Raw genomic sequence first — 25926 nt, 5'->3', positions numbered from 1 at the left:
TTATCTCCTTAGTATGGATAAAAAAAATGTAGGTGATAAATAAATAATCAGACTTTATGCCATTTAGGAAATAAAATGGGTGTCTACTTTGAAAGTCACTGTTAAAAAGAAGTTATTTGACAAGAAGGTAAATCTTGCTGTCATTTCCATTCCATTTGATATTTTTCATTAAATTATAGAAAGAAAACTAAGTTATTAAAAGTATTTTTCTTTAGCATCCAGTTTAAGAGAGAGAGAAAGAGAGAGAGAGAGAGAGAGAGAGAGAGAGAGAGAGAGAGAGAGAGACTGTGCTCCCTAGAAAGGAAACCAGTTTAAGACTTGATGGGCTCTCCTTATACGTCTGCTTTTTATTTTTAAACATCACGGCCTCTTTGCTGACCAACATATTCTTGCGAGTTATGGCAAGGGGGGAGGAGCAGGAGCAAAGGAGCTGGGTGAAAGTTGGTGGCACTCCCTGCCAAAATTCCAAGTTGAAATAGAATCCTTCAGTCCGCTTCTTAGGCATGGTGTGAAGAAAAAAAGATTTACAACTTCAGCAGAATTATAATTCCACGAAGAAAATAGTATCCGTCAATCAACTTTACTATCACCAAAGGATCTGAGACTGGCTTTGGCATACGTCTTTCTCTTTTATAGAGGGAGGTGGGGAAGGAAAAAAAAAAAAAGCAAGAGGAGTTTAAAAAAATATGATGAAGCCCTGACCCTTTAGACTCCATTTATAGACAGAGTAGGAATGCCATCCCCCTTGACTAGCGCGCTGTCCAATCCAGCCTCATGTGCGAGATTCTGTTAGGCACTAAGTGAAATATATACGCAGGCCCTTATGCCACTTAATACTCTGGGGCCACCTTCAAGACACTGGGCCGTGGATCAACCGCACCGCCACTCCTCTTCCAAGAATCACTTTGACAGGTTCTTTTGGAGGTGCTTCTTCTCTCTCTCTTTTGTAAAAAACCCGTTCTTTTAAACAAAATGGCACCAAAGAAGGACGTGAAGAAACCTGCCGCTGCTGCTCCTGCCCCAGCCCCTGCCCCAGCACCTGCACCTGCCCCACCCAAAGAAGAAAAAATTGACCTCTCTGCCATTAAGGTAACTAAACGGGTGAATAGTTTGGTCACTGAAACATCTTTCGACAGTAGGGAACTCTAGAAACTTGCATAAGGTATATTTTTTTCATCGAGACAAATGCCATTATTAGGCGAACTGGTAGATTTGGAGAGGAGAGAATCCTGATTAAAAGGTAAATGAACTCTAACATATAATTTCAATAAAATTACCATGAGTATGGTAATTGCATGTGGGACCTGTATTTTCTCTATAGTTTTGCTCTCTAGTTTCCTTCCCCCCCACCCCCCATATTTGGGGTAATTTATATAAGCGTAAAGGTGCTTTACAAATATTTAAACAAATACTTGTTTTAATTTTTTATAAAATCTCTGTAGAAACTAGATCCCTCACTTTAAAACTATATCAGAAGGAACGTTTGGGTCCCTCCAGTGATTTCCAAAAATTTTAAAGCAGCTGAAGACCCAGTTGTCCTGGATGTCCTTATTTGACAGCAGCTTTATGTCATCTGAAAAAGAGAAGATTTTTGCAATTCAAGCTAATTTCCCCCTCAGCTTTGCTTAATAAAACTTGATACAACACCAAATGAGATCTCAGTGCAGACAATTAGGTACTCAAGTGTTTCAGTGACTATAACTGTCATCTTGTTTATTTATACACAGGATTTAATTCAGAATGCGTGAGCTGTTTCTAAATGAAACTAACACAAAAAAATACTGTAAATCTTGTTGGTTCTATGGCTTTTAGTTTATGTCTTTGAGCTCTTGCATCCTTGAACTAAGGAGAATGTGATTGATTTTTGTGTCAACACTTTACTGTGATCACAGTTCTTGAATAGCAAAAGGTTAGCTGCTTTTAGAACAATGATGCAATGCATGAGCCTGTTACCTCTCAGTGATGTAACCCTTCAAATGTGCCCCTTCTCCTCGTTCACTGGGCTGAGATTGGTCCAAAGGACAGTTTTAAAATCTTCATCTAAAGAACCCTGCCTTATATGGAAAACTCATGGGTGAAAGTGCCTATGCGTGCTCTTTTCCCTGAAGTCAAAAGTTCAGTACACAATAAATCTGAATTTTGCTAACTTAACACTTTACTGGCAGGGGTGATGCTGACCTATAGATAAACACTTCATTGACTATTTTACTATAATTGTAAATTTTAAAAATATTCTTAACATAAATATTTACTTAGATCATCTTTAGGTATATGTGCTGAAGTTAAATACATTCATAATTCTTATAACGTTCCAGTTAAACATGAAATTTTATGTTTCAAAGTAAGAGTAGATTATCATAAATATTTTATCTTGAGTTTATAGATAACTGAAGTCAAATTTTCATAGAATCTAATAGTGGTGGTTAGGAACTATTTTTTCTTTGTTAGGAACTATTATTTTTAATGAATATCTACTTAGGAAGAGAAATGCATGTCAGACCTTCTAATAAATATACTTCCACCATGAGGACTGCCTGCATACAGCTCATTAAGAGAAAACCAAATGTTTCATCCGCACAACCTTGTTAATGTAGCTGTGCAGATGCACACTGACTACATTGTACAGTAAGCGTGATTACAGCCACTCCAGTGATTCTGGCTGTCTCTATCCTCTGATTCTGTGTTCTATCCTAACATTAAAGATAAAAATTAATGTCAAAGCAATTCTTCTTTATATTTATTGTGATTTATAAGACAATACCCTCTCTTTGTGTCTGGGACTGCAAGTACCTGGAAAGGGGAAAATGTACCTTTATCTTAAGAAGAAAAAGAAGTATCTCACTAATGAAAACAGGCATTAATGTTCTTCCCTGAGAAACTGTGTAAGAGTAAGTAAATAAATAAAATGTTAGGTTGGCAGGTAAGAAGACTCCAAGACAAGACAAAACATCACTCTTTTAATCAAGAGATTAAGCTGATTCCTTGTTTATAGTCAGCAGAAAATTGGTTTATCTTTTCCTCTATAGGTTGAATTAAAGCTGGTATGAGCTAGTGCAACTAAGCAAAAGAAGGAAATACTCCTCTATAAAGATGGGGTCTGTTCCATCTTCATTATTTCACTGCAGAACCAGAGATGTGATAGGTCCCAGTAAGGGACACAAACCCAAAAATAAGTTAAGTAAATCTAGAAGAAACAGGAAGAAATTAACCTTTATCTTTAATTCAGAGAGCCAATTACTTTTTTATATAATATATTTTTATTGATTTCAGGGAAGAAGGGAAAGGGGGAGAGAGAGATAGAAACATCAATGATGAGAGAGAATCATTGATTGGCTGCCTCCTGCATACCCCCCACTGGGGATCAAGCCCTAACCAGAATCAAACCATGACCTTCTGGTTCATAGGTTGACAGTCAACCACTGAGCCATGTCAGCCAGTCCAGAGAGCCAATTCTTGATAGAAAGAGAAAAGAAAGAAAATATAAGTGAAATGAATATATTTTTGTGAAGGAATTTCAATGCCTTCAATGATTTTCATTTATCAATATGAAATGAGTATGTATTTATAGGTATTATAACATGGCCAAAGAATGTGATGCAACTTGATGACTTTATAAACTTAATTTCATCCAAGTAGGTAACAAGGCTAATTAAAATGCACATTGAAACATTTCATATTATGATGCTTTTAATCACGTAATGATGTTCCTAGTTATATTACCTCATATGTTATAAACTTTCTTCAAGCAGAGAAAATGAACTTTAGAGAAATTAATAGAGCTATTCTATGTGTTCATTAACTTTCTAAAAACTTAATAAAAAAACGTAATTGGATTTTAAACTTTCATAAATCATATGATTTAGAAATCTATCTGTCCTTTAGACTTTGAGTAATGCTAAAGTTTAAGCATAATGATCTTTGTGTAGTATTATAATCATGGTAATATTGAATTCCTCAATATTTTTCCCAGCCAATACCTGTGTTTAATATAACATACCATGTTTAACAGCCATATATTTGACTCACCATAAACTCTGAACAATCTTGTAGATTAATTAGTTTTATCAATTTCGTAAATGTGTGTTTTTTTAAATGTGCTTTTAAATTTGATTTCCACCCTAGTCTGTTTGGCTCAGTGGACAGAGTGTCAGCCTGCGGACCAAAGGGTCCCAGGTTCAATTCTGGCCAAGGACACGTATCTAGGTTGCAGGCTCCTCCCTGGCCGGGCCCTGGTCAGGGCGCGTGCAGGAAGCAACCAATCAATGTGTTTCTCTCACATTGATATTTCTCTTTGTCTTTCCCTCTCTTCTAGTCTCTCTAAAAATCAATGGAAAAATATCCTTGGATGAGGATTTTTAAATTTTTTTTATTTCCTCCTGATTTGTTGGTTATTTGTTTAGGACAGTTTCTTAAATTGTTCTGACATAAAACCTTTGACATCTGAGGAAATGCTTATATGATGTCTTATCTCCATGGATTTTCTATGAGTATCCTTTTTCAAAAGCACATTTTCTGCTGATATTTGAACATTAAAGTTACTGTTCCAGGCGGTTCTGCGAGCTCTTTGCTTTCACAGAGATGATACTTCCAGCAACAGTGCCCTGACTAAAGAACACTACCTGACAGAATCTCAAGTGTAGGAATTAAAACCTACCCTGAATAGCATAGTTGTAGGTGCAAAGAATTAACACCTGATGCCCAAAATTACAACCAAGTGAAATAACAAAAGTAAATAAGTAATGAAATGACCATGCTGCTAGATTTCTAGAGCTCTTCAATGTGTGAGTGAATATTTTGCATGCTGCATGCCATAGCTTATATGTCAGGATTGCTGTGAGTGATGGGACTGAGAATCATGTCTCTCATTGTGTGGCTTAGATTTTAATTCTCGTTGTATTTACCACTCAGTCGGGTCATCTCTGACTAGACTGCAGGCGATATTACAAAAAGTGGTAAAGGTACAAAATGCATTGACAGAAACTCATTCAATTACAAACCTCACAGCAACAATTGACCATGTGCTTGGGAAAATTTAAACTTTCAATTTAATGGGCAAGGTGGAAATACAGCATTCCTGATAAATACATCTATTTACTTATGGATATTCAGTGGAGGCAAACATATGTATACATTGTGACACCTAACTTATTCTGGTCAGGGTGTAGGATTGTTAGTGTTAATCTATAAATTCTTTTTCTCACATCTAACCAGGCTAATACAAACCCAATCCCACTTAGGAGGACTTTTGGGGAAATCAAACAAGGTCATGGCCATGAAAGGTTTTGAAAATTATAAAGTTCTTTATAATAGAACAACTTACATTCATTGTGAATTTACTCTGTGCCCTATTATCTTATTTAATCCTCAAAACATTGCACTGAGATTGTTTTAGCCTCATTTTGCAAGAAAAGAAACTAAAGGGTCTAAAAGAGGTTCAGTGTTATATCCATGATCAAATAACTGGTAATGATGAAGCTAGGATTAACCTCACAGGCCAATCCAGAGTCCACTGTGTTAACCATATTACAACCTACCTGCTGTTTACAAAGAGTGAGTTGCTGTTGGTAAGAATGTGTAAAGGAGACTCTTTTCCTCTCCAGTATGTGAGGTAGAGTGGTTCTTATATTACCCTGCACAGCCCTGTGTCGTCACGAGAGGGAGGGACAAGCACACCTCAGAGCAAGTTCATGCCTTAACCTTGGCCGTTCACTACCGTTCTATTCTCCACAGCTTTCCTATCTTATCATCTGTTGCTGATGGGTTGTGTTCCCTTTTACACATGGGAGGTGGAATATTAGGAACTAAGAAAGACTCCTAGCCACTGTGCTACAGCTTCCTATAAAAAGTTGGAAACAGAACATGTATATTTTTAAAATGCTGTTATGAAAGTAGATTGATAATTGCCAGGGGTGGGGGTTGAAGTGGAAGGAAAGAGTGAAGTGGTCAGAGGATACCAACTTCAGGGTAAGAGAATAACTTCTGGGGATCCAGGTACAGCACGGTGACTAGAGTTAATGATACCGCATTGTGTACTGGAAAGCTGCTAAGAGACTAAATCTTAAAAGTTCTCACTTAAATAAAAGATGCCTATGTGAGTGATGGACGTTTTAACGAACCTTATTGTGGTAATTATTTCACAGTATCAAAACCATCACATATCAGATCATCACGTGTACACCTTAAACTTACACAATGTTATATGCCAGCGATTTTCAACCTTTTTCATCTCATGGCACATAAACTAATTACTAACATTTTGTAGCACAATAGGAAATATATTTTTTTGCTGATTTGACAAAAAATAGATATAATTTTGATCATTCACACTGGACAGCTATCATTGTGTTGGCTGTTGTCATTTTTTATTTGACAATCTAAGGGAAAAGCAGTCAGTGCCCCTGACTAAATAGTCAAGTATTGCACGTTTTAAAACATCTTGCAGAACACTGGCTGAAAATTGCTGTGATATATCACTTATATCCCAATAAAGCTGAAAAAAATTTTAAGTTATACCAAATTATTTTTTAAATGTTGTTAAATGTAATGAAGCTGATTAAATTTTTTAAATGAGTATGTTTTTAATTTAACATACACATATATTAAATCTGAACTCCAAAATTTTCCATCAGGCTAATATTCTGAGAATGGTATAGGATTTCTATTTACAAGTAAACAACATGGTTTAAACTGGAAATTCCAACCGAACATTAACTGGGGTTATTTATAGAAATATAATGCCGCATGTATAATAATAAAACCTTAACCAGTTTGAGGAAGAGAACACATATGGCCAATTTCTATTTAGAAGGAAAGGGGAGGAACATATATAAGTTGTTTTTACATTTTCACTATATAATTTTAAGAGTTTGTCTGTTTTTACTCTGGTCTTTCAATAATATGAGTTAATTTTAAATAAAATTATAATGTCAATCAATTGTAATATTAATATTTGTGATGTGAATATAACCTCAGGAGCAAATCAGAAACTATTTAAGACTATCTCTGAGTGTCCGCATCAAGTTTCCACTTTCAAACACTAAGGTTGTAAAAAAAAAAGAGAGAGAGAGAATAGGTGGAATGGAGTGGAAAAATATTAAAGGGCATTGGTATCTCTCTCTAATATTATATTCTGAATTACAAGCAACTGGCTGATGTCTTTGTGAAGTAAAATGCGGTTTGGAAAGGAATAGATGTGTTCACCAATTAATGGCGAGTAGCACTTTCAATGTTAAAGATAATGAAATCTTTGCAAGTCAAGAAGATCATGAAGTGACAGGACCAAATTTAGCCTCTCGACATTTTAGTGCTGCAACTGCACCAACCCCTGGCAAGTTGTCTTTAGAAGTCAGTCCATAATTACCAGCATTCAGCACCATCTGACTCATGGAAATTGTGGGAAGGATTATATTTAGTCTGCTGATACTGCACTTTCTTCCATGTCTTTTCATACTGAAATACTTTTTGTATGAAAAGAAGGTCTTTTAGACTTTGCTTTTACAATCAAGACTCTATCCGTTGCTTATCACCCAAATCAGAATTTGGAGGGCAAAATTATAATATATGTATAGGAAGGGCTTCAATGACACTAGTTAAAATTTAAATTATATGGATGATAAATCCTTGCTATTCTAGTCATAAATTAATAATGGTGAGCTGAAGCCAGAGAAGAAACTTCTCCCTAAAGATAAAATCACATCCTAATCAACTTTTTATACTTATTCCCACTGTGGTGGATGAGGTTCTTTGAATCTATCAAGTGCCCAAAGTTATATACTGTCTCCTGTTTATAAAACATCTGACTCAACTGAACACAGTGTGTGAAATTATATTTTGCTTAAATTCTCTTTAACTAAACTACTTCAAAATAATATTATTAATTGAATTTTTGGGCACCCTACCCTTTTCCACTAGAAAAAGTGAGTTGAGGTAGATTCTACTAACAAAAAAATGGAAAACTGTAGTACCCTAAGCAACCCTAGAAATCATTAAGTATAATAGTTTATATTTGAGGAAGCTATGATACAGACAAGAGATATTATTTAATCCAAAGACACATGATTTGTTATGAGAACCAGAACAAAATTCTGAATGGTTTAATCCCTATCTAGTTTTCTTTCCACTATATCAAAAGACCTGAAACCTCCAAAATGGTAATGCCAATATTCATGTATACCTATTATCACAAAAAGAACTTTTTCTCCAGATAAGTAGGAAAAGGCAGATACTTATAATTTCTTATAACACACACCACAAATTTTTATGATGCTCATATTTTAAAAATCAAAGGAGGAAAAAACAAAAATACAACTTGGATTTTTAACAAATTACATGCAAACAAATACAACTAGAAAAAATACAATTCACAATAAATTTTAGATTTATTTATCAACTATTAACCATGGGAAAGCTGATGAGGAATCTGAAATGTAGACTTGGGTCACATTTTAAATGTTTTATTAAAATTTACATAGGTCTCTCTGTTAATTCTTGTAGGTCTGAATTGTGTTACTTTAATAATTTAACCTTTGCTCTAATGTGCTTGAATTTAGTTGACTAGTCTAAGCATCTTTGCAGAGAATTAATCATTTCTTCATCTGTTCAGATCAATTATCCAACATAGCCATTTATTATTCTCTCTCATATTAGACAATCTGGGCCAGTACTATATTCTCATTGTTCTTGATTTTACCTTGTTATACCATTATTATAGTCACCAGCCTAAGTATATCCTTTGTTGAGGTAAAAACAATGCAACAAAAAATATTTATTTCCTTTAAATTGAGTTATTCTGAAATACAAAGCTCAAAGTTTTAAAATAAGACTTCTACTGGTATTTTACAGTGATTCCTAGTAAGTCTGTGAGTTTGGCCTGAAAAATTAATGAAGTTTTCCTTAGGGTTTGCATACATCCAGATCTTTGTCTCTCTGCCAGGCATTAAAATCAGAGAACCTGCAGCGATGTTTTCTTGATTGAAAGCTGGCCCTGGTAGATTGATTGTTTTACTCAGCCTCACCAGTTCAGTCCCATGTAACTCGCAGTGATGATGAAGTTGTTTAAAGACTGTGGTCTATGTTCCTTCCTAGGGCATTTCCCTCAGTATCAACAACACATAGCTCCCAAATCACCTTTTACTATAGCTCTTCTTATTTTACTACATCTTTTTTAGCAGTTTTTAAAAATATTTTAATTAAATTTATTGGGGTGACATTGGTTAATACTACCAAATTGTAACATACATCAATTCCAGAGCCTGTTTGATTAAATGCATTTTATATTTTTCCTACAAATTCCTTCTATATACCAGAGACTTTATCTTTTTTTAATCAGATAACCAAACCTCATGATTACTTTTAGAAAAATGCTTCTCAAAGTGAGAACATACCTATAAATATTGCAACAAAAATCATTTTTAGTACCAGTACCTTGTACACTACAACCTACCTAAATCCAAAGCCAAACAGTGTCTGACTCACAAAAATGTGGAATGTAGTTGTTTTACTATCGGTCTAATATAAGTATGTAGGTGAAGATGGAAAAAAAAACTTTAAAAAAACAAATTGAGGGTTTGCAAAGTAGTGGTCTTGATCATAAACATTTACACAGAATCTAAGCAAAGGCTCTGGAAATCTAAGGGCACATACATCAATAACTCAGGATGAGCATGCCTACTATGTGTTTGGCAGCTCTCGGGGCTGGAGATGGCATGTCAAAGGAGAATGTAAGCACCTCCTCTAGAGTGTGAGCTCTTGAAGGGACTGATGAAGTCTCTTCCCTCAGGGAATATAATATCCTAGAGGAGGAGCTTATGTTCGAAGGAGGAGCTTACTGGGCCTATGTTCTAATGATTTTAACTTAATGAAAATCCGTTGATCATCTAATGTAGGCAGGTATTTTATAATTATGGGGGATAACATCGAAGAATAAAGGCAGGGGCAGCTCGACAAGAGGGAGAGGTTGGAGTAAGCCTGCACCTGGGCTCATGTCATGGACAAAGGCTTTCATAATGCCCTGAGCTACCCAGAAGTTTACAATCGGAAGGTTAAAGGTCATCTTTGAGTGGAAGGAGGGAGCTAGATAAGCAGAGAAAAAAGGTTCTTTTCAAGAGGAGGATCTTTTATCAGGACTTTGAAGAATAGTTAATTTCTAAGAAACAGATATGAGAAGAGAGACTTAAATCTAATTTTTAAAATAAACCAAATGATGATATAGCAAACTGAGCTCAAAATCAGCTGCCATTTTGTATTTGTCAAAGTCATGTTCAAAGGCCTGGTTATTTAAATAAGGGAGGGGGGGTGTGCTGGTTACTTCTCCATTATAACACCAGAAGAGATGCCAGAGAAAGTTTTTGTCATTTGTAAAAGTGTACCAGAAAATAAATAGCACTTCCCATTTATTCTATGAGCACAGCACCTGGGTTTTCTAACTTGAAAAGTATAGTTTATTCCCTGGACTAGACTATACTGCAGCCTTCTCCACAGTTGTCAAAAATTTGCTTAAATGTTTACTTTGATTCCCAATAGATTCAAAAAACCTAAACTCTCATTCTCTATGTGATAAAGTTCAGAGAAAAAATAGAGATAAAAAGTTTGGCAACTGCCTACCTCTTCTATTTTAATAATTGAACCTCTACATGATATCCAAGTGGTAAAAAATAGCTTTTTCATAACATAAACATAACTTTTAAAATGTCTTCCCAGTATACTCAACAGATTTTATACAAATTAACCACATTCTATATATACTCAAGGATACACATCTCTACTCAAAAAAAAGAAGAAAGAAAGAAGAAAAGAAAATAATCATTATGTAGAGAAACTTTGATGAGTTTACTTTTTATTATTTATATTTATCAGCTCTACTAAAGATATATGCTAGCTCTCAATATTACTCATAGGCAATTCAATACATAAAATTACAAGACTAAAAAAACACAATGAAACATGATTTGCTCTAAAGCCTTTAATTTTTGCATCAGAATCATGAGGCTCCAAAGTACACAATTATCAATTGTCCCTCCCTTCTATTTTCCCCTAATGATTCAAAGCGTTTAAATATTTTTATTAACTCTTTCAAAGTGTCCATCTATTTATGAAGATGTGCTTACCTAGGTATTAATATTGTTTAAATTATATTTTCAGTCCTCATTTTGGAACTCAAGACCCTATGAGATTTTTTTCACTATCCGTAGTCTTTGAACAAAGAGTAATACACATTTACTAGTAAGTGCTGATTTCTTTCTAAATGCTTAAGGGAAAGCTGCAGATACACATTTGTCTAGCAGGGGGAGACTTTATGCTTTCTGTGACCATTTCCTTAAAAGTAGTGCGGAAACCGTACTTACATTAGAACTTACTTCCAACATTCTTATGCCTGTGAGATGCTTTAAATAAGTAGAAAACTGATAGACATGTGTGAACATTAGTGGACATTTTAAGACCAATCTTTCCCTGTACCATTTTGCACAGTACCATTCTAGGAAGAGAGGGCCCTCTATTTTCAGATAAGCTACCATGAGAACCCATTACCGGCCACTCCCTGGGATACATTTCAAGTTCTAAAGTACAGCTTTGTCTTCCTCAGCCCGGTTCTGGGTTCTTTTGTTTCTCAGTCTGTAGACTGAGCCATCAAATGTTTGACATGACAGAAACAGAATCAGCACGTTCTACTAAGAACTTACATAAAATTTTAAAATCTCAAATAGAAGGAGAGAAAAAGAATGCAAAAATGGTCTATCAACAGATAACGGTGATGCCGAAGAAAAGGGGGGGAGTGGGGAGGTTGAAGGAGATTAAGGGGAATCTATAAATATATGGTGACGGAAGGAGGCTTGTACCTGGTTGCGGGCACATCCCCACTGGGGGGCGTGCAGGAGGCAGCTGATCGATTTCTCTCATCGATGTTTCTGGCTCTCTATCCCTCTCCCTTCTTCTCTGTAAAAAATCAATAAAATATATTTTAAAAAAAAAACAGATAACGGTGATTACCAGAAGAAAAGGGGGGGAGTGGGGAGGTTGAAGGAGATTAAGGGGAATCTATAAATATATGGTGACGGAAGGAGGCTAGGCTTTGGGGGGTGAGCACACAATGCAGTATACAGATGGTGTATTATGGAATTGTACGCTTGAACTCATATAATGTTATTTTCCAATGTCACCACAATAAATTTAATGTCTTGTTTTATTTTTATTTTTTATTGCATTAATTGGGGTAACAATGGTCAACATGAACATACAGGTTTCAGGTGTGGGTTTCTATGTTACAAGATCTGTATACTGTACCATGTGCCCACCACCCAAAGTCAGATCTTCTCCTGTCACCTTATATTAGGACCCTCTTCTCCCCCACACCCTTCCCTCTGGAACCACCACACTGCTGTTTGTGTTCACGAGCTTCAGTCTTATATCCCACATATGAGTGAAATCATATACTTCTTAGCTTTTTCTGACTGACTTATTTCACTTTGCATAATGTTTTGTTTTAAAAAGAACCAGGAATAAAGCTTATACAGAGAGAGAGAGAGAGAGAGAGAGAGAGAGAGAGAGAGAGAGAGACTATCAGCTTTCCTGCCTAGAAGAACTTCAGAAATTCAAAAAATTTGACTGATCAGCCACTATAAAGATAACAGGGAGGGAAGAAAATACCCAATTGTAATAAGTGTACTAAGGGAGAATGGTGAAAAACAGAGATCAAACCATTCCTGGTTTAGATAAGCTTTATACTTCTGAGCATACAGATTGTAAAAATTGATTAATCACAGATTTTCAAGAACTGGCCAGATTAGCACTTGGGTGAACCCTAAGAAACTCACAGAATGTGGGATGCCTCTCAGGTCCTCTGAACTTTTCCACAAGGGGTTGCCAATTGAAACCCCAAACCAGTCCTATCCAATACGTTTCATTAATACCAAGACGGCTCACTTGACGTTTGCAAAGTCTAACATTCACTGGGAGCAGGGGTCAGCTCAGGCCCCTAGAGAAATTCGAGGCTCCTCTGCCACTGAACAAATAAGCTTCTTAAAGGAAGACACTCCAGGAGAGCATCTCAGAGATAAAGACCATAAAAGTACCGACAGGCTTCGGGCTCACTATGGCTGTCTACTATGGTTTCTGGTTTCCTAAAAATAGCCCTCAGGGTACAGATCCCTCTCCCTCTTTGCCCTAAGAAAGCTGAAGAACTCTCCAAGGGAGTGGCCACCTCTCTCTGAAACCTGAATCGAACTGTGAGGTCACAGCTTCCCCCACAATAAAAGGCAGCCTCCACCAGGGGGGCCCCACTCAGGGATTGGAGCAGCCCTCAACTCCTCATCTTCGCCGCTGTTTTGCAGCCCAGCAGCTCCATCATGGTGGGTCCTACGAGAAAAGAGTTTGTGATTTGCAGGAGGAAAGAGATAGGGGCTATCATCTTACTGAGGAAAAAGGCAGACATAAAACAGAATTGGGGAGATAGCATATTCAATATGAGTCTTTAGAATCTGCTTTGGGTTTTTGGTGAGGTGGGCTGAGGATAGAAGAATTAATTTGAGCTATTATGCCAGCTGGAAAAATAAGACTTAGTTCCCAAAGTAGTACTTTATGCTTCATCAATTTTTGCTATATCACATAAGGTTTATTATATCTAAATTTAGAAAGAAAAAAACCCTCTGCAACTATAGGAAAATATTACATCTTAAAAAACAATCCAGTGATGCCAATTTCTAAAGCTGAGTAATCTACTTCCGATGCATTAAGTAAAAATGTGATGGTTAAACAGAAGAACAACTTGTGGTGATTCTTTGCAATGCAATGCATCTGTACTTCTTAAAACAGTGTACCTGTTTTAGACATATCTTCAATATACTCTAGATTATTATCTTATTCCAGGAAGTATTTGACTTGGCCTCTGTTAAAGCATTGATTCATTAAAGAGAGATGTTCCCTAACTATCTTTGCAATAGCTTTTTATTTATCCTAGACTCCAACGTATCCTCAGGCAACCTTCTTACTCTATGAAACCTACATGGCTTTTTAAAAATCTCAGGACAGACAGCACTCAATTCTGTCAATGCATTTGAAAGAGTACTAGCTGTTTTTTCTTTCTCCCTCTCGCCACTGCAGTCCTTCAGTGCTGACCAGATTGCTGGTAAGTGAATTGAGCTTTTCTACTTCAGAAGTAGGCAGAACACTGCCTAGTTTCAGAAATATCACTTATCTCCAAGGCATGTGACTAACTGGCTCAACCTGTTAGTGTCCAAGCTATGCCTGAACTCTGAAAAGTAGGCTGACTTTGGGAGCTTACTTTAAAGATGACTCAGGGAATGAGCTTGGATACACTGTAAAGTCAGGACAATTTGGTTGGTTAAAATATTCTTTGTGGTTAATTTCTTTCTAACAGATCGAGTTCTCTCAGGAACAGCAGGATGGTAAGTTTAAAAGATATTGCTGTTGATATGCGCACACTCAAAGATGGGTTTGGAAAGCCGACTCCCTTTGGATGAGATTAGTTCTTCCTAATGACCCCCCACTGGTGCTGCCACTCTAAAAATAAATGCTCTCAATCACTCTAACTTCTCTCAGCGCCCCCAAGCAGCACTTTCTTATAATTAGTAATCAGAGGTTAAAGCAAACAATAGATAAACACTACAAAATAGGCCCTTATATTCACTGATTTCTAAATATCTATATATACTAGTATACCCCCAAAAGATGTAGATTTTGGATGGCTAATTTGTTAATCAAATACTTAAAGAGAGATTTTGCAAGTCTGAATTGTTCAATTTGGAAAATAAAATAATTATTATAAAACTGCCAATGACCAAATCTACATAATCTCAATGGGCATTATAATGCATTGAGAGAAATGATGGGTAAAGTAGATATAGAATAAAAGTAAATTCACAGACAAAGAGGGAAGAGTATTTGTCATAAAACTGTGGGGGGAAACAGTAGATGTCTCCTGGTCCATCTTTAGTGACACAAGACAGGTTCCCAGGGAGGGGATGGGACTTGCTCAGGGAACCTAAGAATTAATAATAGGGTCAAAATCTGGTATTAGTTTAAATTCATTAGAATTTCTTTCATAAAAACAGTTACTAACTAAAAAACTTAAACTCTTATGATTCAAGAGAATCAGAATACTTTCCCTAACACTCCCATTTTTTTCTCCTTTCAGTCTTGGAATCCAAGAATCCTGTGCCCTATAAGATCCTATTTTTTCACTAGAAGTGTACTGAGGCATGTTTTATGGAGTGACAGTGTCACATATTCAAATAAAGTGAGATAGAAATAATCTATGAAAGAGAAGGGAAGAAAAATTAGGTGTATGATATATAACTTAGAATATTGGTCATAATAAGTATCAATATTATACATGTTATGGTATATATTATGTAATTTTAAATATAGGTGATTAATAAGGACCTATTCAAAGACTCAGTTCTCCACCTAAAGAATTCCACAGTTTCCTGTGTTTTAGTGTCTGGACTATCTCATGTTCAAACATCAATTAAGGAAAAAGAGGATATTTGCTGTAGTAGCTGTAGTACAGACTCACATGTATCCACATCATGGTTGATGGCCTCATGTAGAACAATTAGATAACTTCATGACTCAAAACTCAATATCCTATAAAATTATACTAAATAGGACTATTTTTTATTCAAAATAGTTGGTACTTCTATAATTTGTTTGATTTTTGATACATTTTTAACTAGTGATGCTGCAACATTTTCAGCTAATTACATCCCAGTCCTCTTAAATATCTACTTTACAGGGTCATTTTGAAAGCCAAACTATGGTAGGACCAAACAATAGAAGACTTTAAAACCCTTATAGGGACAGAAGGGAAGTTTAAACCTATTAAACTATTACAATGAGACCTATTACTTCATATATGAAATAGGTTTTAGATACAGAGTTTTGGTAAACATTGGTGTGGTGGACTCGTTTTTCTCTTGTGCCAGGAAAACAAATGTTTCTTAGCATTTTAAATGAAATGGAAATCTGATTTGCTCAGAAAGGAATGAAGACTTCTTTTGATTACTTTCTTGTTTAATGATTAAATAGTTTTACTCAAGGCTGTTCTATTTGAATGTTTCACAGGTTTGTAGGAAAGAAGAAATAACAACTAGAAAATCATAGCATCCTAAAGGTCTAAGTCCTCCTATGCTGTCCAGTAGAGTTGCCACTGGCCACATGTGGCTATTTAAATTTAAATTGTAAATAGTTAAAAATAAATTAACTATTTAAAAATAGTAAACATTTAAAATTCCATTTCCACAGTTGTACTAGTTGTCTTCTAGTGCTCAAGAATTGCAGGTAACTAGTAGCTACATTTTGGGGCAGCCCAGATATAGAACATTTCAATCATCACAGAAAGTTCTAGAACAGTATTGTTCTAGACAAGGGGCTAGAAAAAATTTTTTTAAAGGATCAAAGAGTAAATATGTTAAGCTTTATTGGCAAATGCAGTCTCTGTAAAAAGAACCCAGATCTGTTGCTGATGAAAACAGCCATAGACAATACATATACAAATAGCTGTATTCCAATCAAACTTTGTTTACAAAAACAGGTGGTCAGCCCCTAGGCAGGAGTTTGCTAACCCATGTTCTAGACTCTTCAAGAGAAAAACATAAGCCTTAAAATTCTGGGGTAGAAAGAACAATATCTTTCTGGCCTTAGCCTTTAAATCAACAGAAGTTTTAATGTCAGGAAGATTCTATTACAGCCCATAAAATTCCTATTTCTATATCAAGCATCTGACCAGGGTAATAGTGAGCCCGCTGAGCGATTTGTGCATGAAAGCCTGGAGCCAGTAACAGGAATAGTTCAGTTTCACATGTCCCTTAGAAAGATGAAACAATATTTAACTAATGACCCCACAGTGCCTGGGGCATGTTTTCAGATTAGGGAAATGATCTTTTATGGTCAAATTGCAGAGAATATGAGGGGGAAATTTTAGCAAAGGAGAAAAACATGATCACAATAGTTGACAGTGAAAATGTCTGGTTCAATCTTAGATTAGGGGATGGAGGGACAGTAAAATAGGGTAATTTGCTGAGTAATCTATCCAGAAGGTATAATTTGATCCTGAACAACTAATGGCCTAAAAGAAGACTGCTTTCGCCTCTTTCATTCACAAATGATTTCTGAGTGTTGTTAGTATTAACTCAACACATTGCCATCAGTACTTTTGGGTTCCTCAGGAAATTCATTTAGTTAAATTTAGAAGGTTTTATTAAAATGTCTTTACTGGCCCCTAATCCATAGTAGTACCTCTTTCTGTCTTTTTGGTGTACATGCCTTAATTCTTTTTTAATGTAATTCTGAAAGGCAAAACCATTCTATTAAAGGAGAATGACAAAATTTAGGAAAATTAAGGAATATAGTGATCGTGATAAAAAATTTGCACTTTAAGAATATGTACTTATACACACACACACACACACACATACAAGTAAAATGGAAATCTGAATAAAATTGGTGGTATCTATCAATGTGAATATCCTGATTTCAATAGTATACAATAACTTTGCAAAAGGTTACTATTGGGGGATACTAGGCAGAGTATTTAAGACATCTGTACTTTTTCTCAAAAGTGCATGTGAATTGACCATTATCTCCATAAATTTTTCATTAGGATATATGTACTTAAAACTAACATAGCAACATGTTGTCATATGTATGATCTGAAAAAAAAGAATAGATTACCATAGCAACAGACCCAAACACATATTCCTCCTTCTGAATAAATTATACTAGGAGCCTATTACAGTCACACATTGAAGTGGTTAAATGACCACTTATAGAATTTAGAGATTTGTCTCACCTTTCTAGATTTTTCTTTCTGAAAAAAATGAAGTTACTCCTGAAGAAAACTGGTTAAGGGGAGATCTAGGAAATTTGTAACTCAAGAGGTTTTTTCCATGTAATTTGAGAAGTTTGTGTTAACCTCACAAACACAACCCCATTTGAAAATGTTTCTTGAAATATTAACTTAGTTAATTATATGAGAGGTTATATAAGGAATTCTTAAAGCCTCAGAATGTCTTAACCCATTCCTCCTTCCCACGCAGATGAAGGAAATACGAACAAATATGACTAGAGGCTCCAATTTCCATATCTGACTAATAATAACATATGACTTGAAATGGGAAATGCTGCTTTAAAATAGCCCCCACGTGAAAGGGTGTGTCCGTGACTGTTTGAACTAGGAAAAGGGAGAATCTAGCAATCACAACGTTGGAAAAATTTGTAGCGGAGAGTTTGAACTGGATCTACTGGATCTTTGATGAAATTAGGGTTAACTTATAGGTCTGAGGTAGAAAAAAAGGCCCCCTAATGCTTCTTGCTTCTTGCAGATTTCAAGGAGGCGTTTCTCCTGTTTGACAGGACACCTTAAGCCAGGTTGGTGATGTCCTCCGGGCTCTAGGCACAAATCCCACCAATGCAGAGGTCAAGAAGGTGCTGTCAAGAAGGTGCTGGGAAATCCCACCAATGAAGGTAACCCCATGTTTTCCCAATAAGTTGAGAAATATGTGGTGTGTGTGTGAGTGTGTGTGTGTGTGTGTGTGTGTGTGTGTTTCAGAGAAAGAGAGATTTATTAAGAAATAAGTTTCACAGAATAGGACTTAATTGGCTTTTGATGGTAAGTGTGCCACTTGACTAGAGTCAGTTTTTTCCCTCATAAAGTAAGTTAACCTTCCTTTGAGAATTTGCAAGCTTGATAAAATTTCATGCTAATGCAAGGAAATAATATTTAATGCTAACATCATTATCATCATCTTATCTTAATGCTCATAATTTAAAGGTTAATGAAATGAAATAATACCCAAATCTACAAATTTTTTCAAACCTTCAAAGGCAAAATTACATTTTGACAAAGATGTTAAATATGACTAAAACATAATGCACTTTGCAAATAACTCCAAGTAAATTATAATAGCACACCCCGAGAGGATGTCTACTCTGATAAAAGCCAGAGAAATGAAATCAATGTTTTCAGGGAGACAAGATACCTGCTAACTTTGCCCAATGGCCTATCTTTTAACACCCTGCTTCTGTAAGTCTCTTAAAGGAAACTCAGCTATCTTAATTAACAAAAACAGGATGACATCTTAATAAGAGTATTTTTTTATGTCCAGAGAATTACAAAAAGACCTAAAAATCTAAGCCAAACCTGCATTCAGTCACCCAAGTTAAATAATGGGATCAAAGTCAATGACATACATGAGTGGCAAAATTGCAGAATTTATTTGCTCAACACAGAAACCCAGTCTTCAGTCTAGAGCAAGAAAAAAATTTTTAATCCCAAAGGTTCATGGCAAAATATAATAATCTATTGGAAAACAAACAACAACAAGACCAAATTGACGTTTTTCAAGTAGATACGTGGGCTGTTTATCTTTGCCACAGGGAAAAAAAAACCAAATAATTTCTTTTTTCTTTGATAATTAAAATGACAATTTTCTTGTGTTGCAAAAGAAAAAAATACTTCAAGAAAACCTAACTCTAAATCAGTCTGCTAGACTATTCATCACAGTTCATTTTCTTTGAAGGAAAATTTCCAGGTAAATCACACAAAATAATAGCTGAGAGAGTGAGATAAAATAAAAGAATAGTAAGTCAAGTCTTCCTTCTTAAGTGCCATTTCTAACTTATCAAACATCCATCTTTAATGGAATTATTAAGTAAATATTCATTTATTCAGCATTTCCATTCAATCTTTTTACTATTATTTAATGTACTAGATTTGTATTCTATGAGGAGAGACTAGTAAAAGGGAATTCTGATTTTAGGGGTACATAACTATACACTGCATACATCTGGATAATCTATTTTATATTTCCTGTGAATATGATTCCCCTTGTCAAAAATTACTAAAGATAGTCCTATCATCTGCAGGCCTCTAAACTACAAAAAAGTCAGAAGATCACAAAACATTTGACACACTCTTTCCTCATAAGCTTCTTTTTTAAATTAGCTAAAATTTAAAGAACTTGAAGGCCCTCCAAAAGCTCAGGACAAAGTTGGACTATATATTAAAGTTCAATTGTTTTACTATATTTACATGCTAATGGGTTTATTGTATCGGTATAATTTTATATAGCTTCCCTAGTATTTATAAAAATATTAAATTAAGCCCGACCGGTGTGGCTCAGTGGTTGAGCATTGACCTACAAACCAGGAGGTCTCAGTTTGATTCCTGGTCAGGGCACATGCTTGGGTTGTGGGCTTGGTCCCCAGTGGGGAGGTGTGCAGGAGGCAGCCGATCAATGATTCTCTCTCATCGATGTTTTATCTCTCTCTTCCTCTCCCTTCCTACCTGAAATCAATAAAAATATATTTTTAAAAATATTAAATTGACAATACTAATAAAATAGCGGCTAACATTAAGTATTCAGTTGTCCCAGGTATTGTGACAAACTTGTCTTGTGTCATCTTATTTACTAGTAATTCTCATACTAGCACTATGAAATATCTCTATTTTAGAGATGAAGAAGCTGAGACATAAATTGGTTAATAAACTTGCCCATAATCACATAGTTGTAAATGGTGGATTGGAGATAAAAGATCAAGGACTAGGACTCCAGAGCTCAGGCTATTAACTATTACCAAATTTTTCTCATCAGCAACTTACCAACTGAAATTTTCACTGTATGAAGATTTTTTAGGTCATCTAGAATGAACTTTCAAGTTTAATTTGAGACTCAGAGATAGCATTTTATGTTTGCTAACACTGTCCAAATTGCAATTTCTTCCAGAGATGAATGTCAAGAAAATTGAGTTTGAACAATTTCTTCCCATGATGCAAGCTATTTCTAACAACAAGGAGCAGGGCACTTATGAAGACTTTGTTGAGGGTCTGCGTGTCTTTGACAAGGAAGGCAATGGCACGGTCATGGGTGCTGAACTCCGTCACGTTCTAGCCACACTGGGTAAGGACATTTGTTCTAGTGGAATTAGTAGGACAGAATATATAAGAAGGAGTATGACTTGAGGGAATCATGTTATAACCAAGGTAGATAAGGGAAAAGACTACAAAGGGAAAATGTAAAAGAATATTCAAAAGTTAACGACCATTTCAATTAACTGCAGTGTCAATGAGTGAGTTTGGGGAAAATGGTAACATAAATTACTGGTAATGAATAGTAAAACATTGTAGTCCTCATAGGATATAGTTTGAATATCTATACTAATAAAAGCCTAGGTGGCCTTCGCGCATGTTGCCATCACAAGATGGCCGCCACAAGATGGCCACCACTCCCACAGCGGAGGCGGGGCCCGGTGGCTACTTCATGTGGTGAGGCCTGGGGGTCCCAAGGCTCCACACAGCATGGAGGTGGCTGGTCCCAGCGTCTCCGCCACCTCATGGAGGAGGCAGGTTGGTGGAGGAGGCAGGTCGTGTCAGGGGAGGTCAGTTGGGGGCAATTGGTCCGGCAGGGGAGCAGTTAGGCGTCAATCAGGCTGGCAGGCAGAAGTGGTTTGGGGCTATCAGGCAGCAGGCAGGTGAGCAGTAGGAGCCAGCGGTCCCGGATTGTGAGAAGGATGTCCAACTGCTGGTTTAGGCCAGGATGGGGCCTAACCTGGCGGATCGGGCCTAAACCGGCAGTTGGACATTCCCTGAGGGGTCCCAGATTGGAGAGGGTGCAGGTTAGGCTGAGGGACCTCTAGTTCGTATATAATGTGCACTTAATTCACTGACTCAAAAACATTTATTGGCAACCTACTAAGTGCGAGAGGAATAAGAAGGGCTTGGTTCCTATCCTCCAAGAGCTTAGTCAGAGTCTGCAGGAGTTCCAAACTGATCACTTACAGTGGAATTTTGAAAATATTCTCTGACTTCCTTTCTGAACAAAGACTTTTGCTTCATCAGGTGAAAAGATGAGAGAGGAAGAAGTGGAAACGCTGTTGCAAGGTCAAGAAGACTCCAATGGATGCATCAACTATGAAGGTACAATCTCATGTGCTCTGGTAGTTACTGCATCTCTTAAATGATTAGATTGATTATGGACTCCATTTGAGCTTAAAATAATTTCTTTTTCTTCACCTCCCTTATTAACATACACATGCTACTTATTATCAATGAACTATATAATAACTCTAACTCTAAAAAGATATCTTGTGAAGATTTGAATATCTATAATAATAAAAGCATAATATGCTAATTAGGCCAGATGACCTTCTGGACAAAGTCAGGGCTGCGAGGGAAGCCCCGGCCCTGGGTGCCAGAGGGAAGCAATTGCCGGCACCCAGGGAAAGGAAGGCCTACTCTTGCACAAATTTCGTGCATCGGGCCTCTAGTATACATATACAAGATTTACTCCAGTGGGTTTTAGCACTCTTGTATATTGTTATACAGCTTAAAATGTGTTTTCACATGTACTTTTCTTGATAGACCTTTATCACATCTCTTTAATATAGACAGGGTTGTGCTAGAATAAAATTTATTAGAATATTAAAGTTGGAGAGATCTTAAAATCCTTTACATAAAGGAATTATAAAATGAGGAAATTGAGGGGCCAAAAAGTTTAGTTATTAGTGAAGGTCACATCATTAATGGTAGGCATGGTACTATATGAAAGTCTTCTCATAGTGTCCAATTATCTATTTCCTACTACCAATCTACAGCAGCTTCACCCAGAGGATCTGAAAAGCAACACACTACACAAAATAAAGATGCAAAATAAAGTTGCATGATATAACATGTAAATTAAAATTTTCCAATAAAATTGAGAAACTTATCTATTCCCCTAAAGGGCTAATCTAGTCACATTTCAATAAAGCTATGTTGATAGATTTTCTTAAATTGATATCAGAGAGGGAGGGAGAGGGAGAGAGAGAAAGAAATATCAATAATGAGAGAGAATCATTGATTGGCTGCCTCTTGCATGCGCCTTACTGGGGATCCAGCCTGAAACCCCGGGCATGTGCCCTGACCGGAAATCGAATTGTAACCCACGGTCAATGCTCAACCACAAAGCCACACTGGCAGGGCTGTTGCTAGATTTCATGTAAATTTAGACTTGTGAAGTCTGATGACTAGAGGAAAAGGAAAAAGAAAGAAAAGCAGAGAGAAGAGGGGAAGAAAGAAGAAGAAGAAGAAGAAGAAGAAGAAGAAGAAGAAGAAGAAGAAGAAGAAGAAGAAGAAGAAGAAGAAGAAGAAGAAGAAGAAGAAGAAAAAGAGAGAGAGAGAGAGAGAGAGAGAGAGAGAGAGAGAGAGAGAGAAGAGGACAGGAGAAAAGGAAAGTACTCAGCCAAGCATACCTTCACTGACAATCTTGATTAAACTTCACTTCTTTCCCATACACAATATTTTAAATTTGGTTATTATCATAAGTATATTACATAAAAGAAGAATCATTCAATAAATACTGTTTGGACAAGTGGATAGTGATCTAGAAAATTAAATCAGATCTGGACCCTATACCATAATAAATTCCAAATGGGTCAAGCATTTAAATGTAAAAGCAAAAAGCATAAAAGCCACATAAGAATTATTTTATAGCTTTTGGAACTGGAAGACCTCTCTAATACTTATATAAAACCCAGAAGGCACTTCAAATTTTGACAAATTCAACCATATAATGTTTTTTAATTTATATGGCAAAAGCCACCAGAAACAGAGTTAAATGACAAATAGCAGACCAAAAATATATATATATTTTTGCAATCAGTATTGCAAAGAGCTCATTTTCCTAATAAAAAGCAATTACAAATTTATAAAAAGACCACAACCTAATAAAAAAACTAATAGATATATGAACAGATACTTCATAGAAAAGGAAAGTATATACACAAATACAGTAGAATATGCTAAACTTCATTAATAACAAGAGAAATGCAGATTGATACTACACTGAAATACCATTTTTAAATAAGCTGATTGCTGAAGATTAACAGTTTGACCAAACTTTGGGGTGAGAAGAATGTGTAGAAAAAGCCGATCTGATGCATTTTTGCTGGGAATGTAAATCATTTAAATCCCTGCGTGGTGATGGGGTACTAGCAGATCTAACAAATCTACTTCAAGGAATGTAGACATTCTTGCAGTCAAGTGAATGAGTGATACATGGTTATTTGTCAGTAGTGCTGTTTGTGATGGCCAAATATTTGAACAACTCAATGTTAATCAATGTAGGATGTATCATATAGATTCCAGTACATCTACACAATGAAATACCCTACAGCCCTAAAAAAATGACATTCTTGTTTATGGTTATGGTAACATCTCCAAGTATATTACTAAGTGAGAAAAATAAGTGCAAAAGAATTTGCATAGTATGCCACCATTCATGTAAAAAAAAATTTTTATAAACATATATTTGGCCCTAGCTGGTTTGGCTCAGTGAATAGAGCATTGGCCTGAGGACTGAAAGGTCCCAGGTTTGATGCCAGTCAAGGGCACATGCCCAGGTTGCAGGCTTTGTCCCCATTGGGGGGTGTGCAGGAGGCAGCCAATCAATGATTTTCTCTCATCATTGATGTTTCCATCTCTCTCTCCCTCTCCCTTCCTCTCTGAAATCAATAAAAATATATTTTTTAAAAAGAAGCATATATTTGTATTTTCTTATATGCACTTAATAGCTCTATGAACTTAGCTATAAAGGAGAAACTAAATATCTGGGAGACAGTGGTGAGAAACTTTTTTTGTTATAAACTCTTTCATACTTTAAAGAAGAAAAATTTATTCGTGTGAATGTACCCCTTACTCAAAAATTAAATTTATAAAATCAGGGGAAAGGTCACAAATCCAGTAATAAGTACAGCGGGCTGTACAGAGCATAAAAAATGTGTTATAGCTAAGATTAATTAAGATTGAAGTAACTTTCAGAACCTCTTTTTTTTATTAAATTTGACTGTTTTCTAACTCTCAACTGTCTATATTGTGCCTACAGCTTTTGTCAAGCATATCATGTCTATCTAAATGGAGCTCTCAAGGTATATACGTTTCCTCTTTACTATTTAGACTTTCTTGATTTTTTTTTATTTTCTTTAACTGCTTCACTTTATATTCTGTCGATATAATTAGTATTATTTCTTAAAAGTTATTTATATGAACCAAAAAACTTCAACTCCCTGAAATGGGTTACTTAGAAATAGATCACTTTGTATAAGCAAAAACCTCCGAAGTTTAATATATAAATCCTATCTTTGTACTATAAGTATGCAGTGGAGAGTCAACAATCCAGAGTAGTTAATTAATTTAGTTGGAACATAACACTAATAAAAGTATGGGCCTAAGTTTTCTGAATAACACATAGTTTTTAACAGCTACCACTCTAGCAAACCACGTTATCACAGTTAAGCACTTGCAACCATGTTCTTACAATGAGGAAATAGTTTACCTTGAAAGTGTTGGCTCATTTGTGCTTTTTCTTCTTTTCACTTCACATTAAAATAAAAATCCAACTCATTTCCCTTTTTCTTTACAGATCAAGCATTGTTTAGGAAGACTGGCTGGAAACTTATTTATAACACCCATGTCCAGATCTGTTTACCATCATTCAGAAAAACAAAACAATGTAGACCATTCTAGACTGAGGACTTCCTGAATTTTTTTATACCGACATTTCTCTCTGAATCGCATTCATATAACACAAACCAAGTGTCTCCTGCTCTAGACAAGGATAAAATACTGACAATCTCAAACCCAAGCACCACTCTTTACTTTCTACCATGGGTCAATCAACATCCTTAAATTAAAAGAGCAATAAATAATTTTGGTCAGTCTGGAATACTCAAGTTGCATTGTGTTTTTATCTTCTTAGAGAAAATAATTTTTAAAACCTCAATTCTATTGTTCATGTATAGAATATTAATGAATTAAAAGAACAAACCAGTACAGTCTATATAGAAAATAACAGAATGAATAGTAGTGATAATCATATATTATTAAAAAAGTGAAATGGAGCCCCAGCTGGTTTGGCTCAGTGGACAGAGCGTTGGCCT

The 25926-nt window shown here is 35.8% G+C and overlaps 1 protein-coding gene across 1 annotated transcript; it reads left to right on the top strand.

Moving 5' to 3' along the window:
* The first annotated feature begins 840 nt into the window (after positions 1-840).
* On the top strand, positions 841-25714 carry MYL1 (myosin light chain 1). The gene is given in 9 exon segments (XM_014462362.2): positions 841-1089; positions 14372-14399; positions 18336-18365; positions 18368-18441; positions 18444-18477; positions 20739-20912; positions 21851-21928; positions 24873-24915; positions 25410-25714. Coding segments are annotated over 8 exon segments (564 nt in total). The 5' UTR covers positions 841-972; the 3' UTR covers positions 24902-24915; positions 25410-25714.
* Positions 25715-25926: the final 212 nt, after the last annotated feature.

This window comes from Myotis lucifugus, unplaced genomic scaffold, assembly GCF_000147115.1.
Source record: "Myotis lucifugus unplaced genomic scaffold, Myoluc2.0 scaffold_3, whole genome shotgun sequence".
In the NCBI taxonomy this organism is placed as follows: domain Eukaryota; kingdom Metazoa; phylum Chordata; class Mammalia; order Chiroptera; family Vespertilionidae; genus Myotis; species Myotis lucifugus.
Note: the sequence above shows the minus strand (reverse complement) of the source record. Positions and strands in the feature narration are given on the sequence as shown.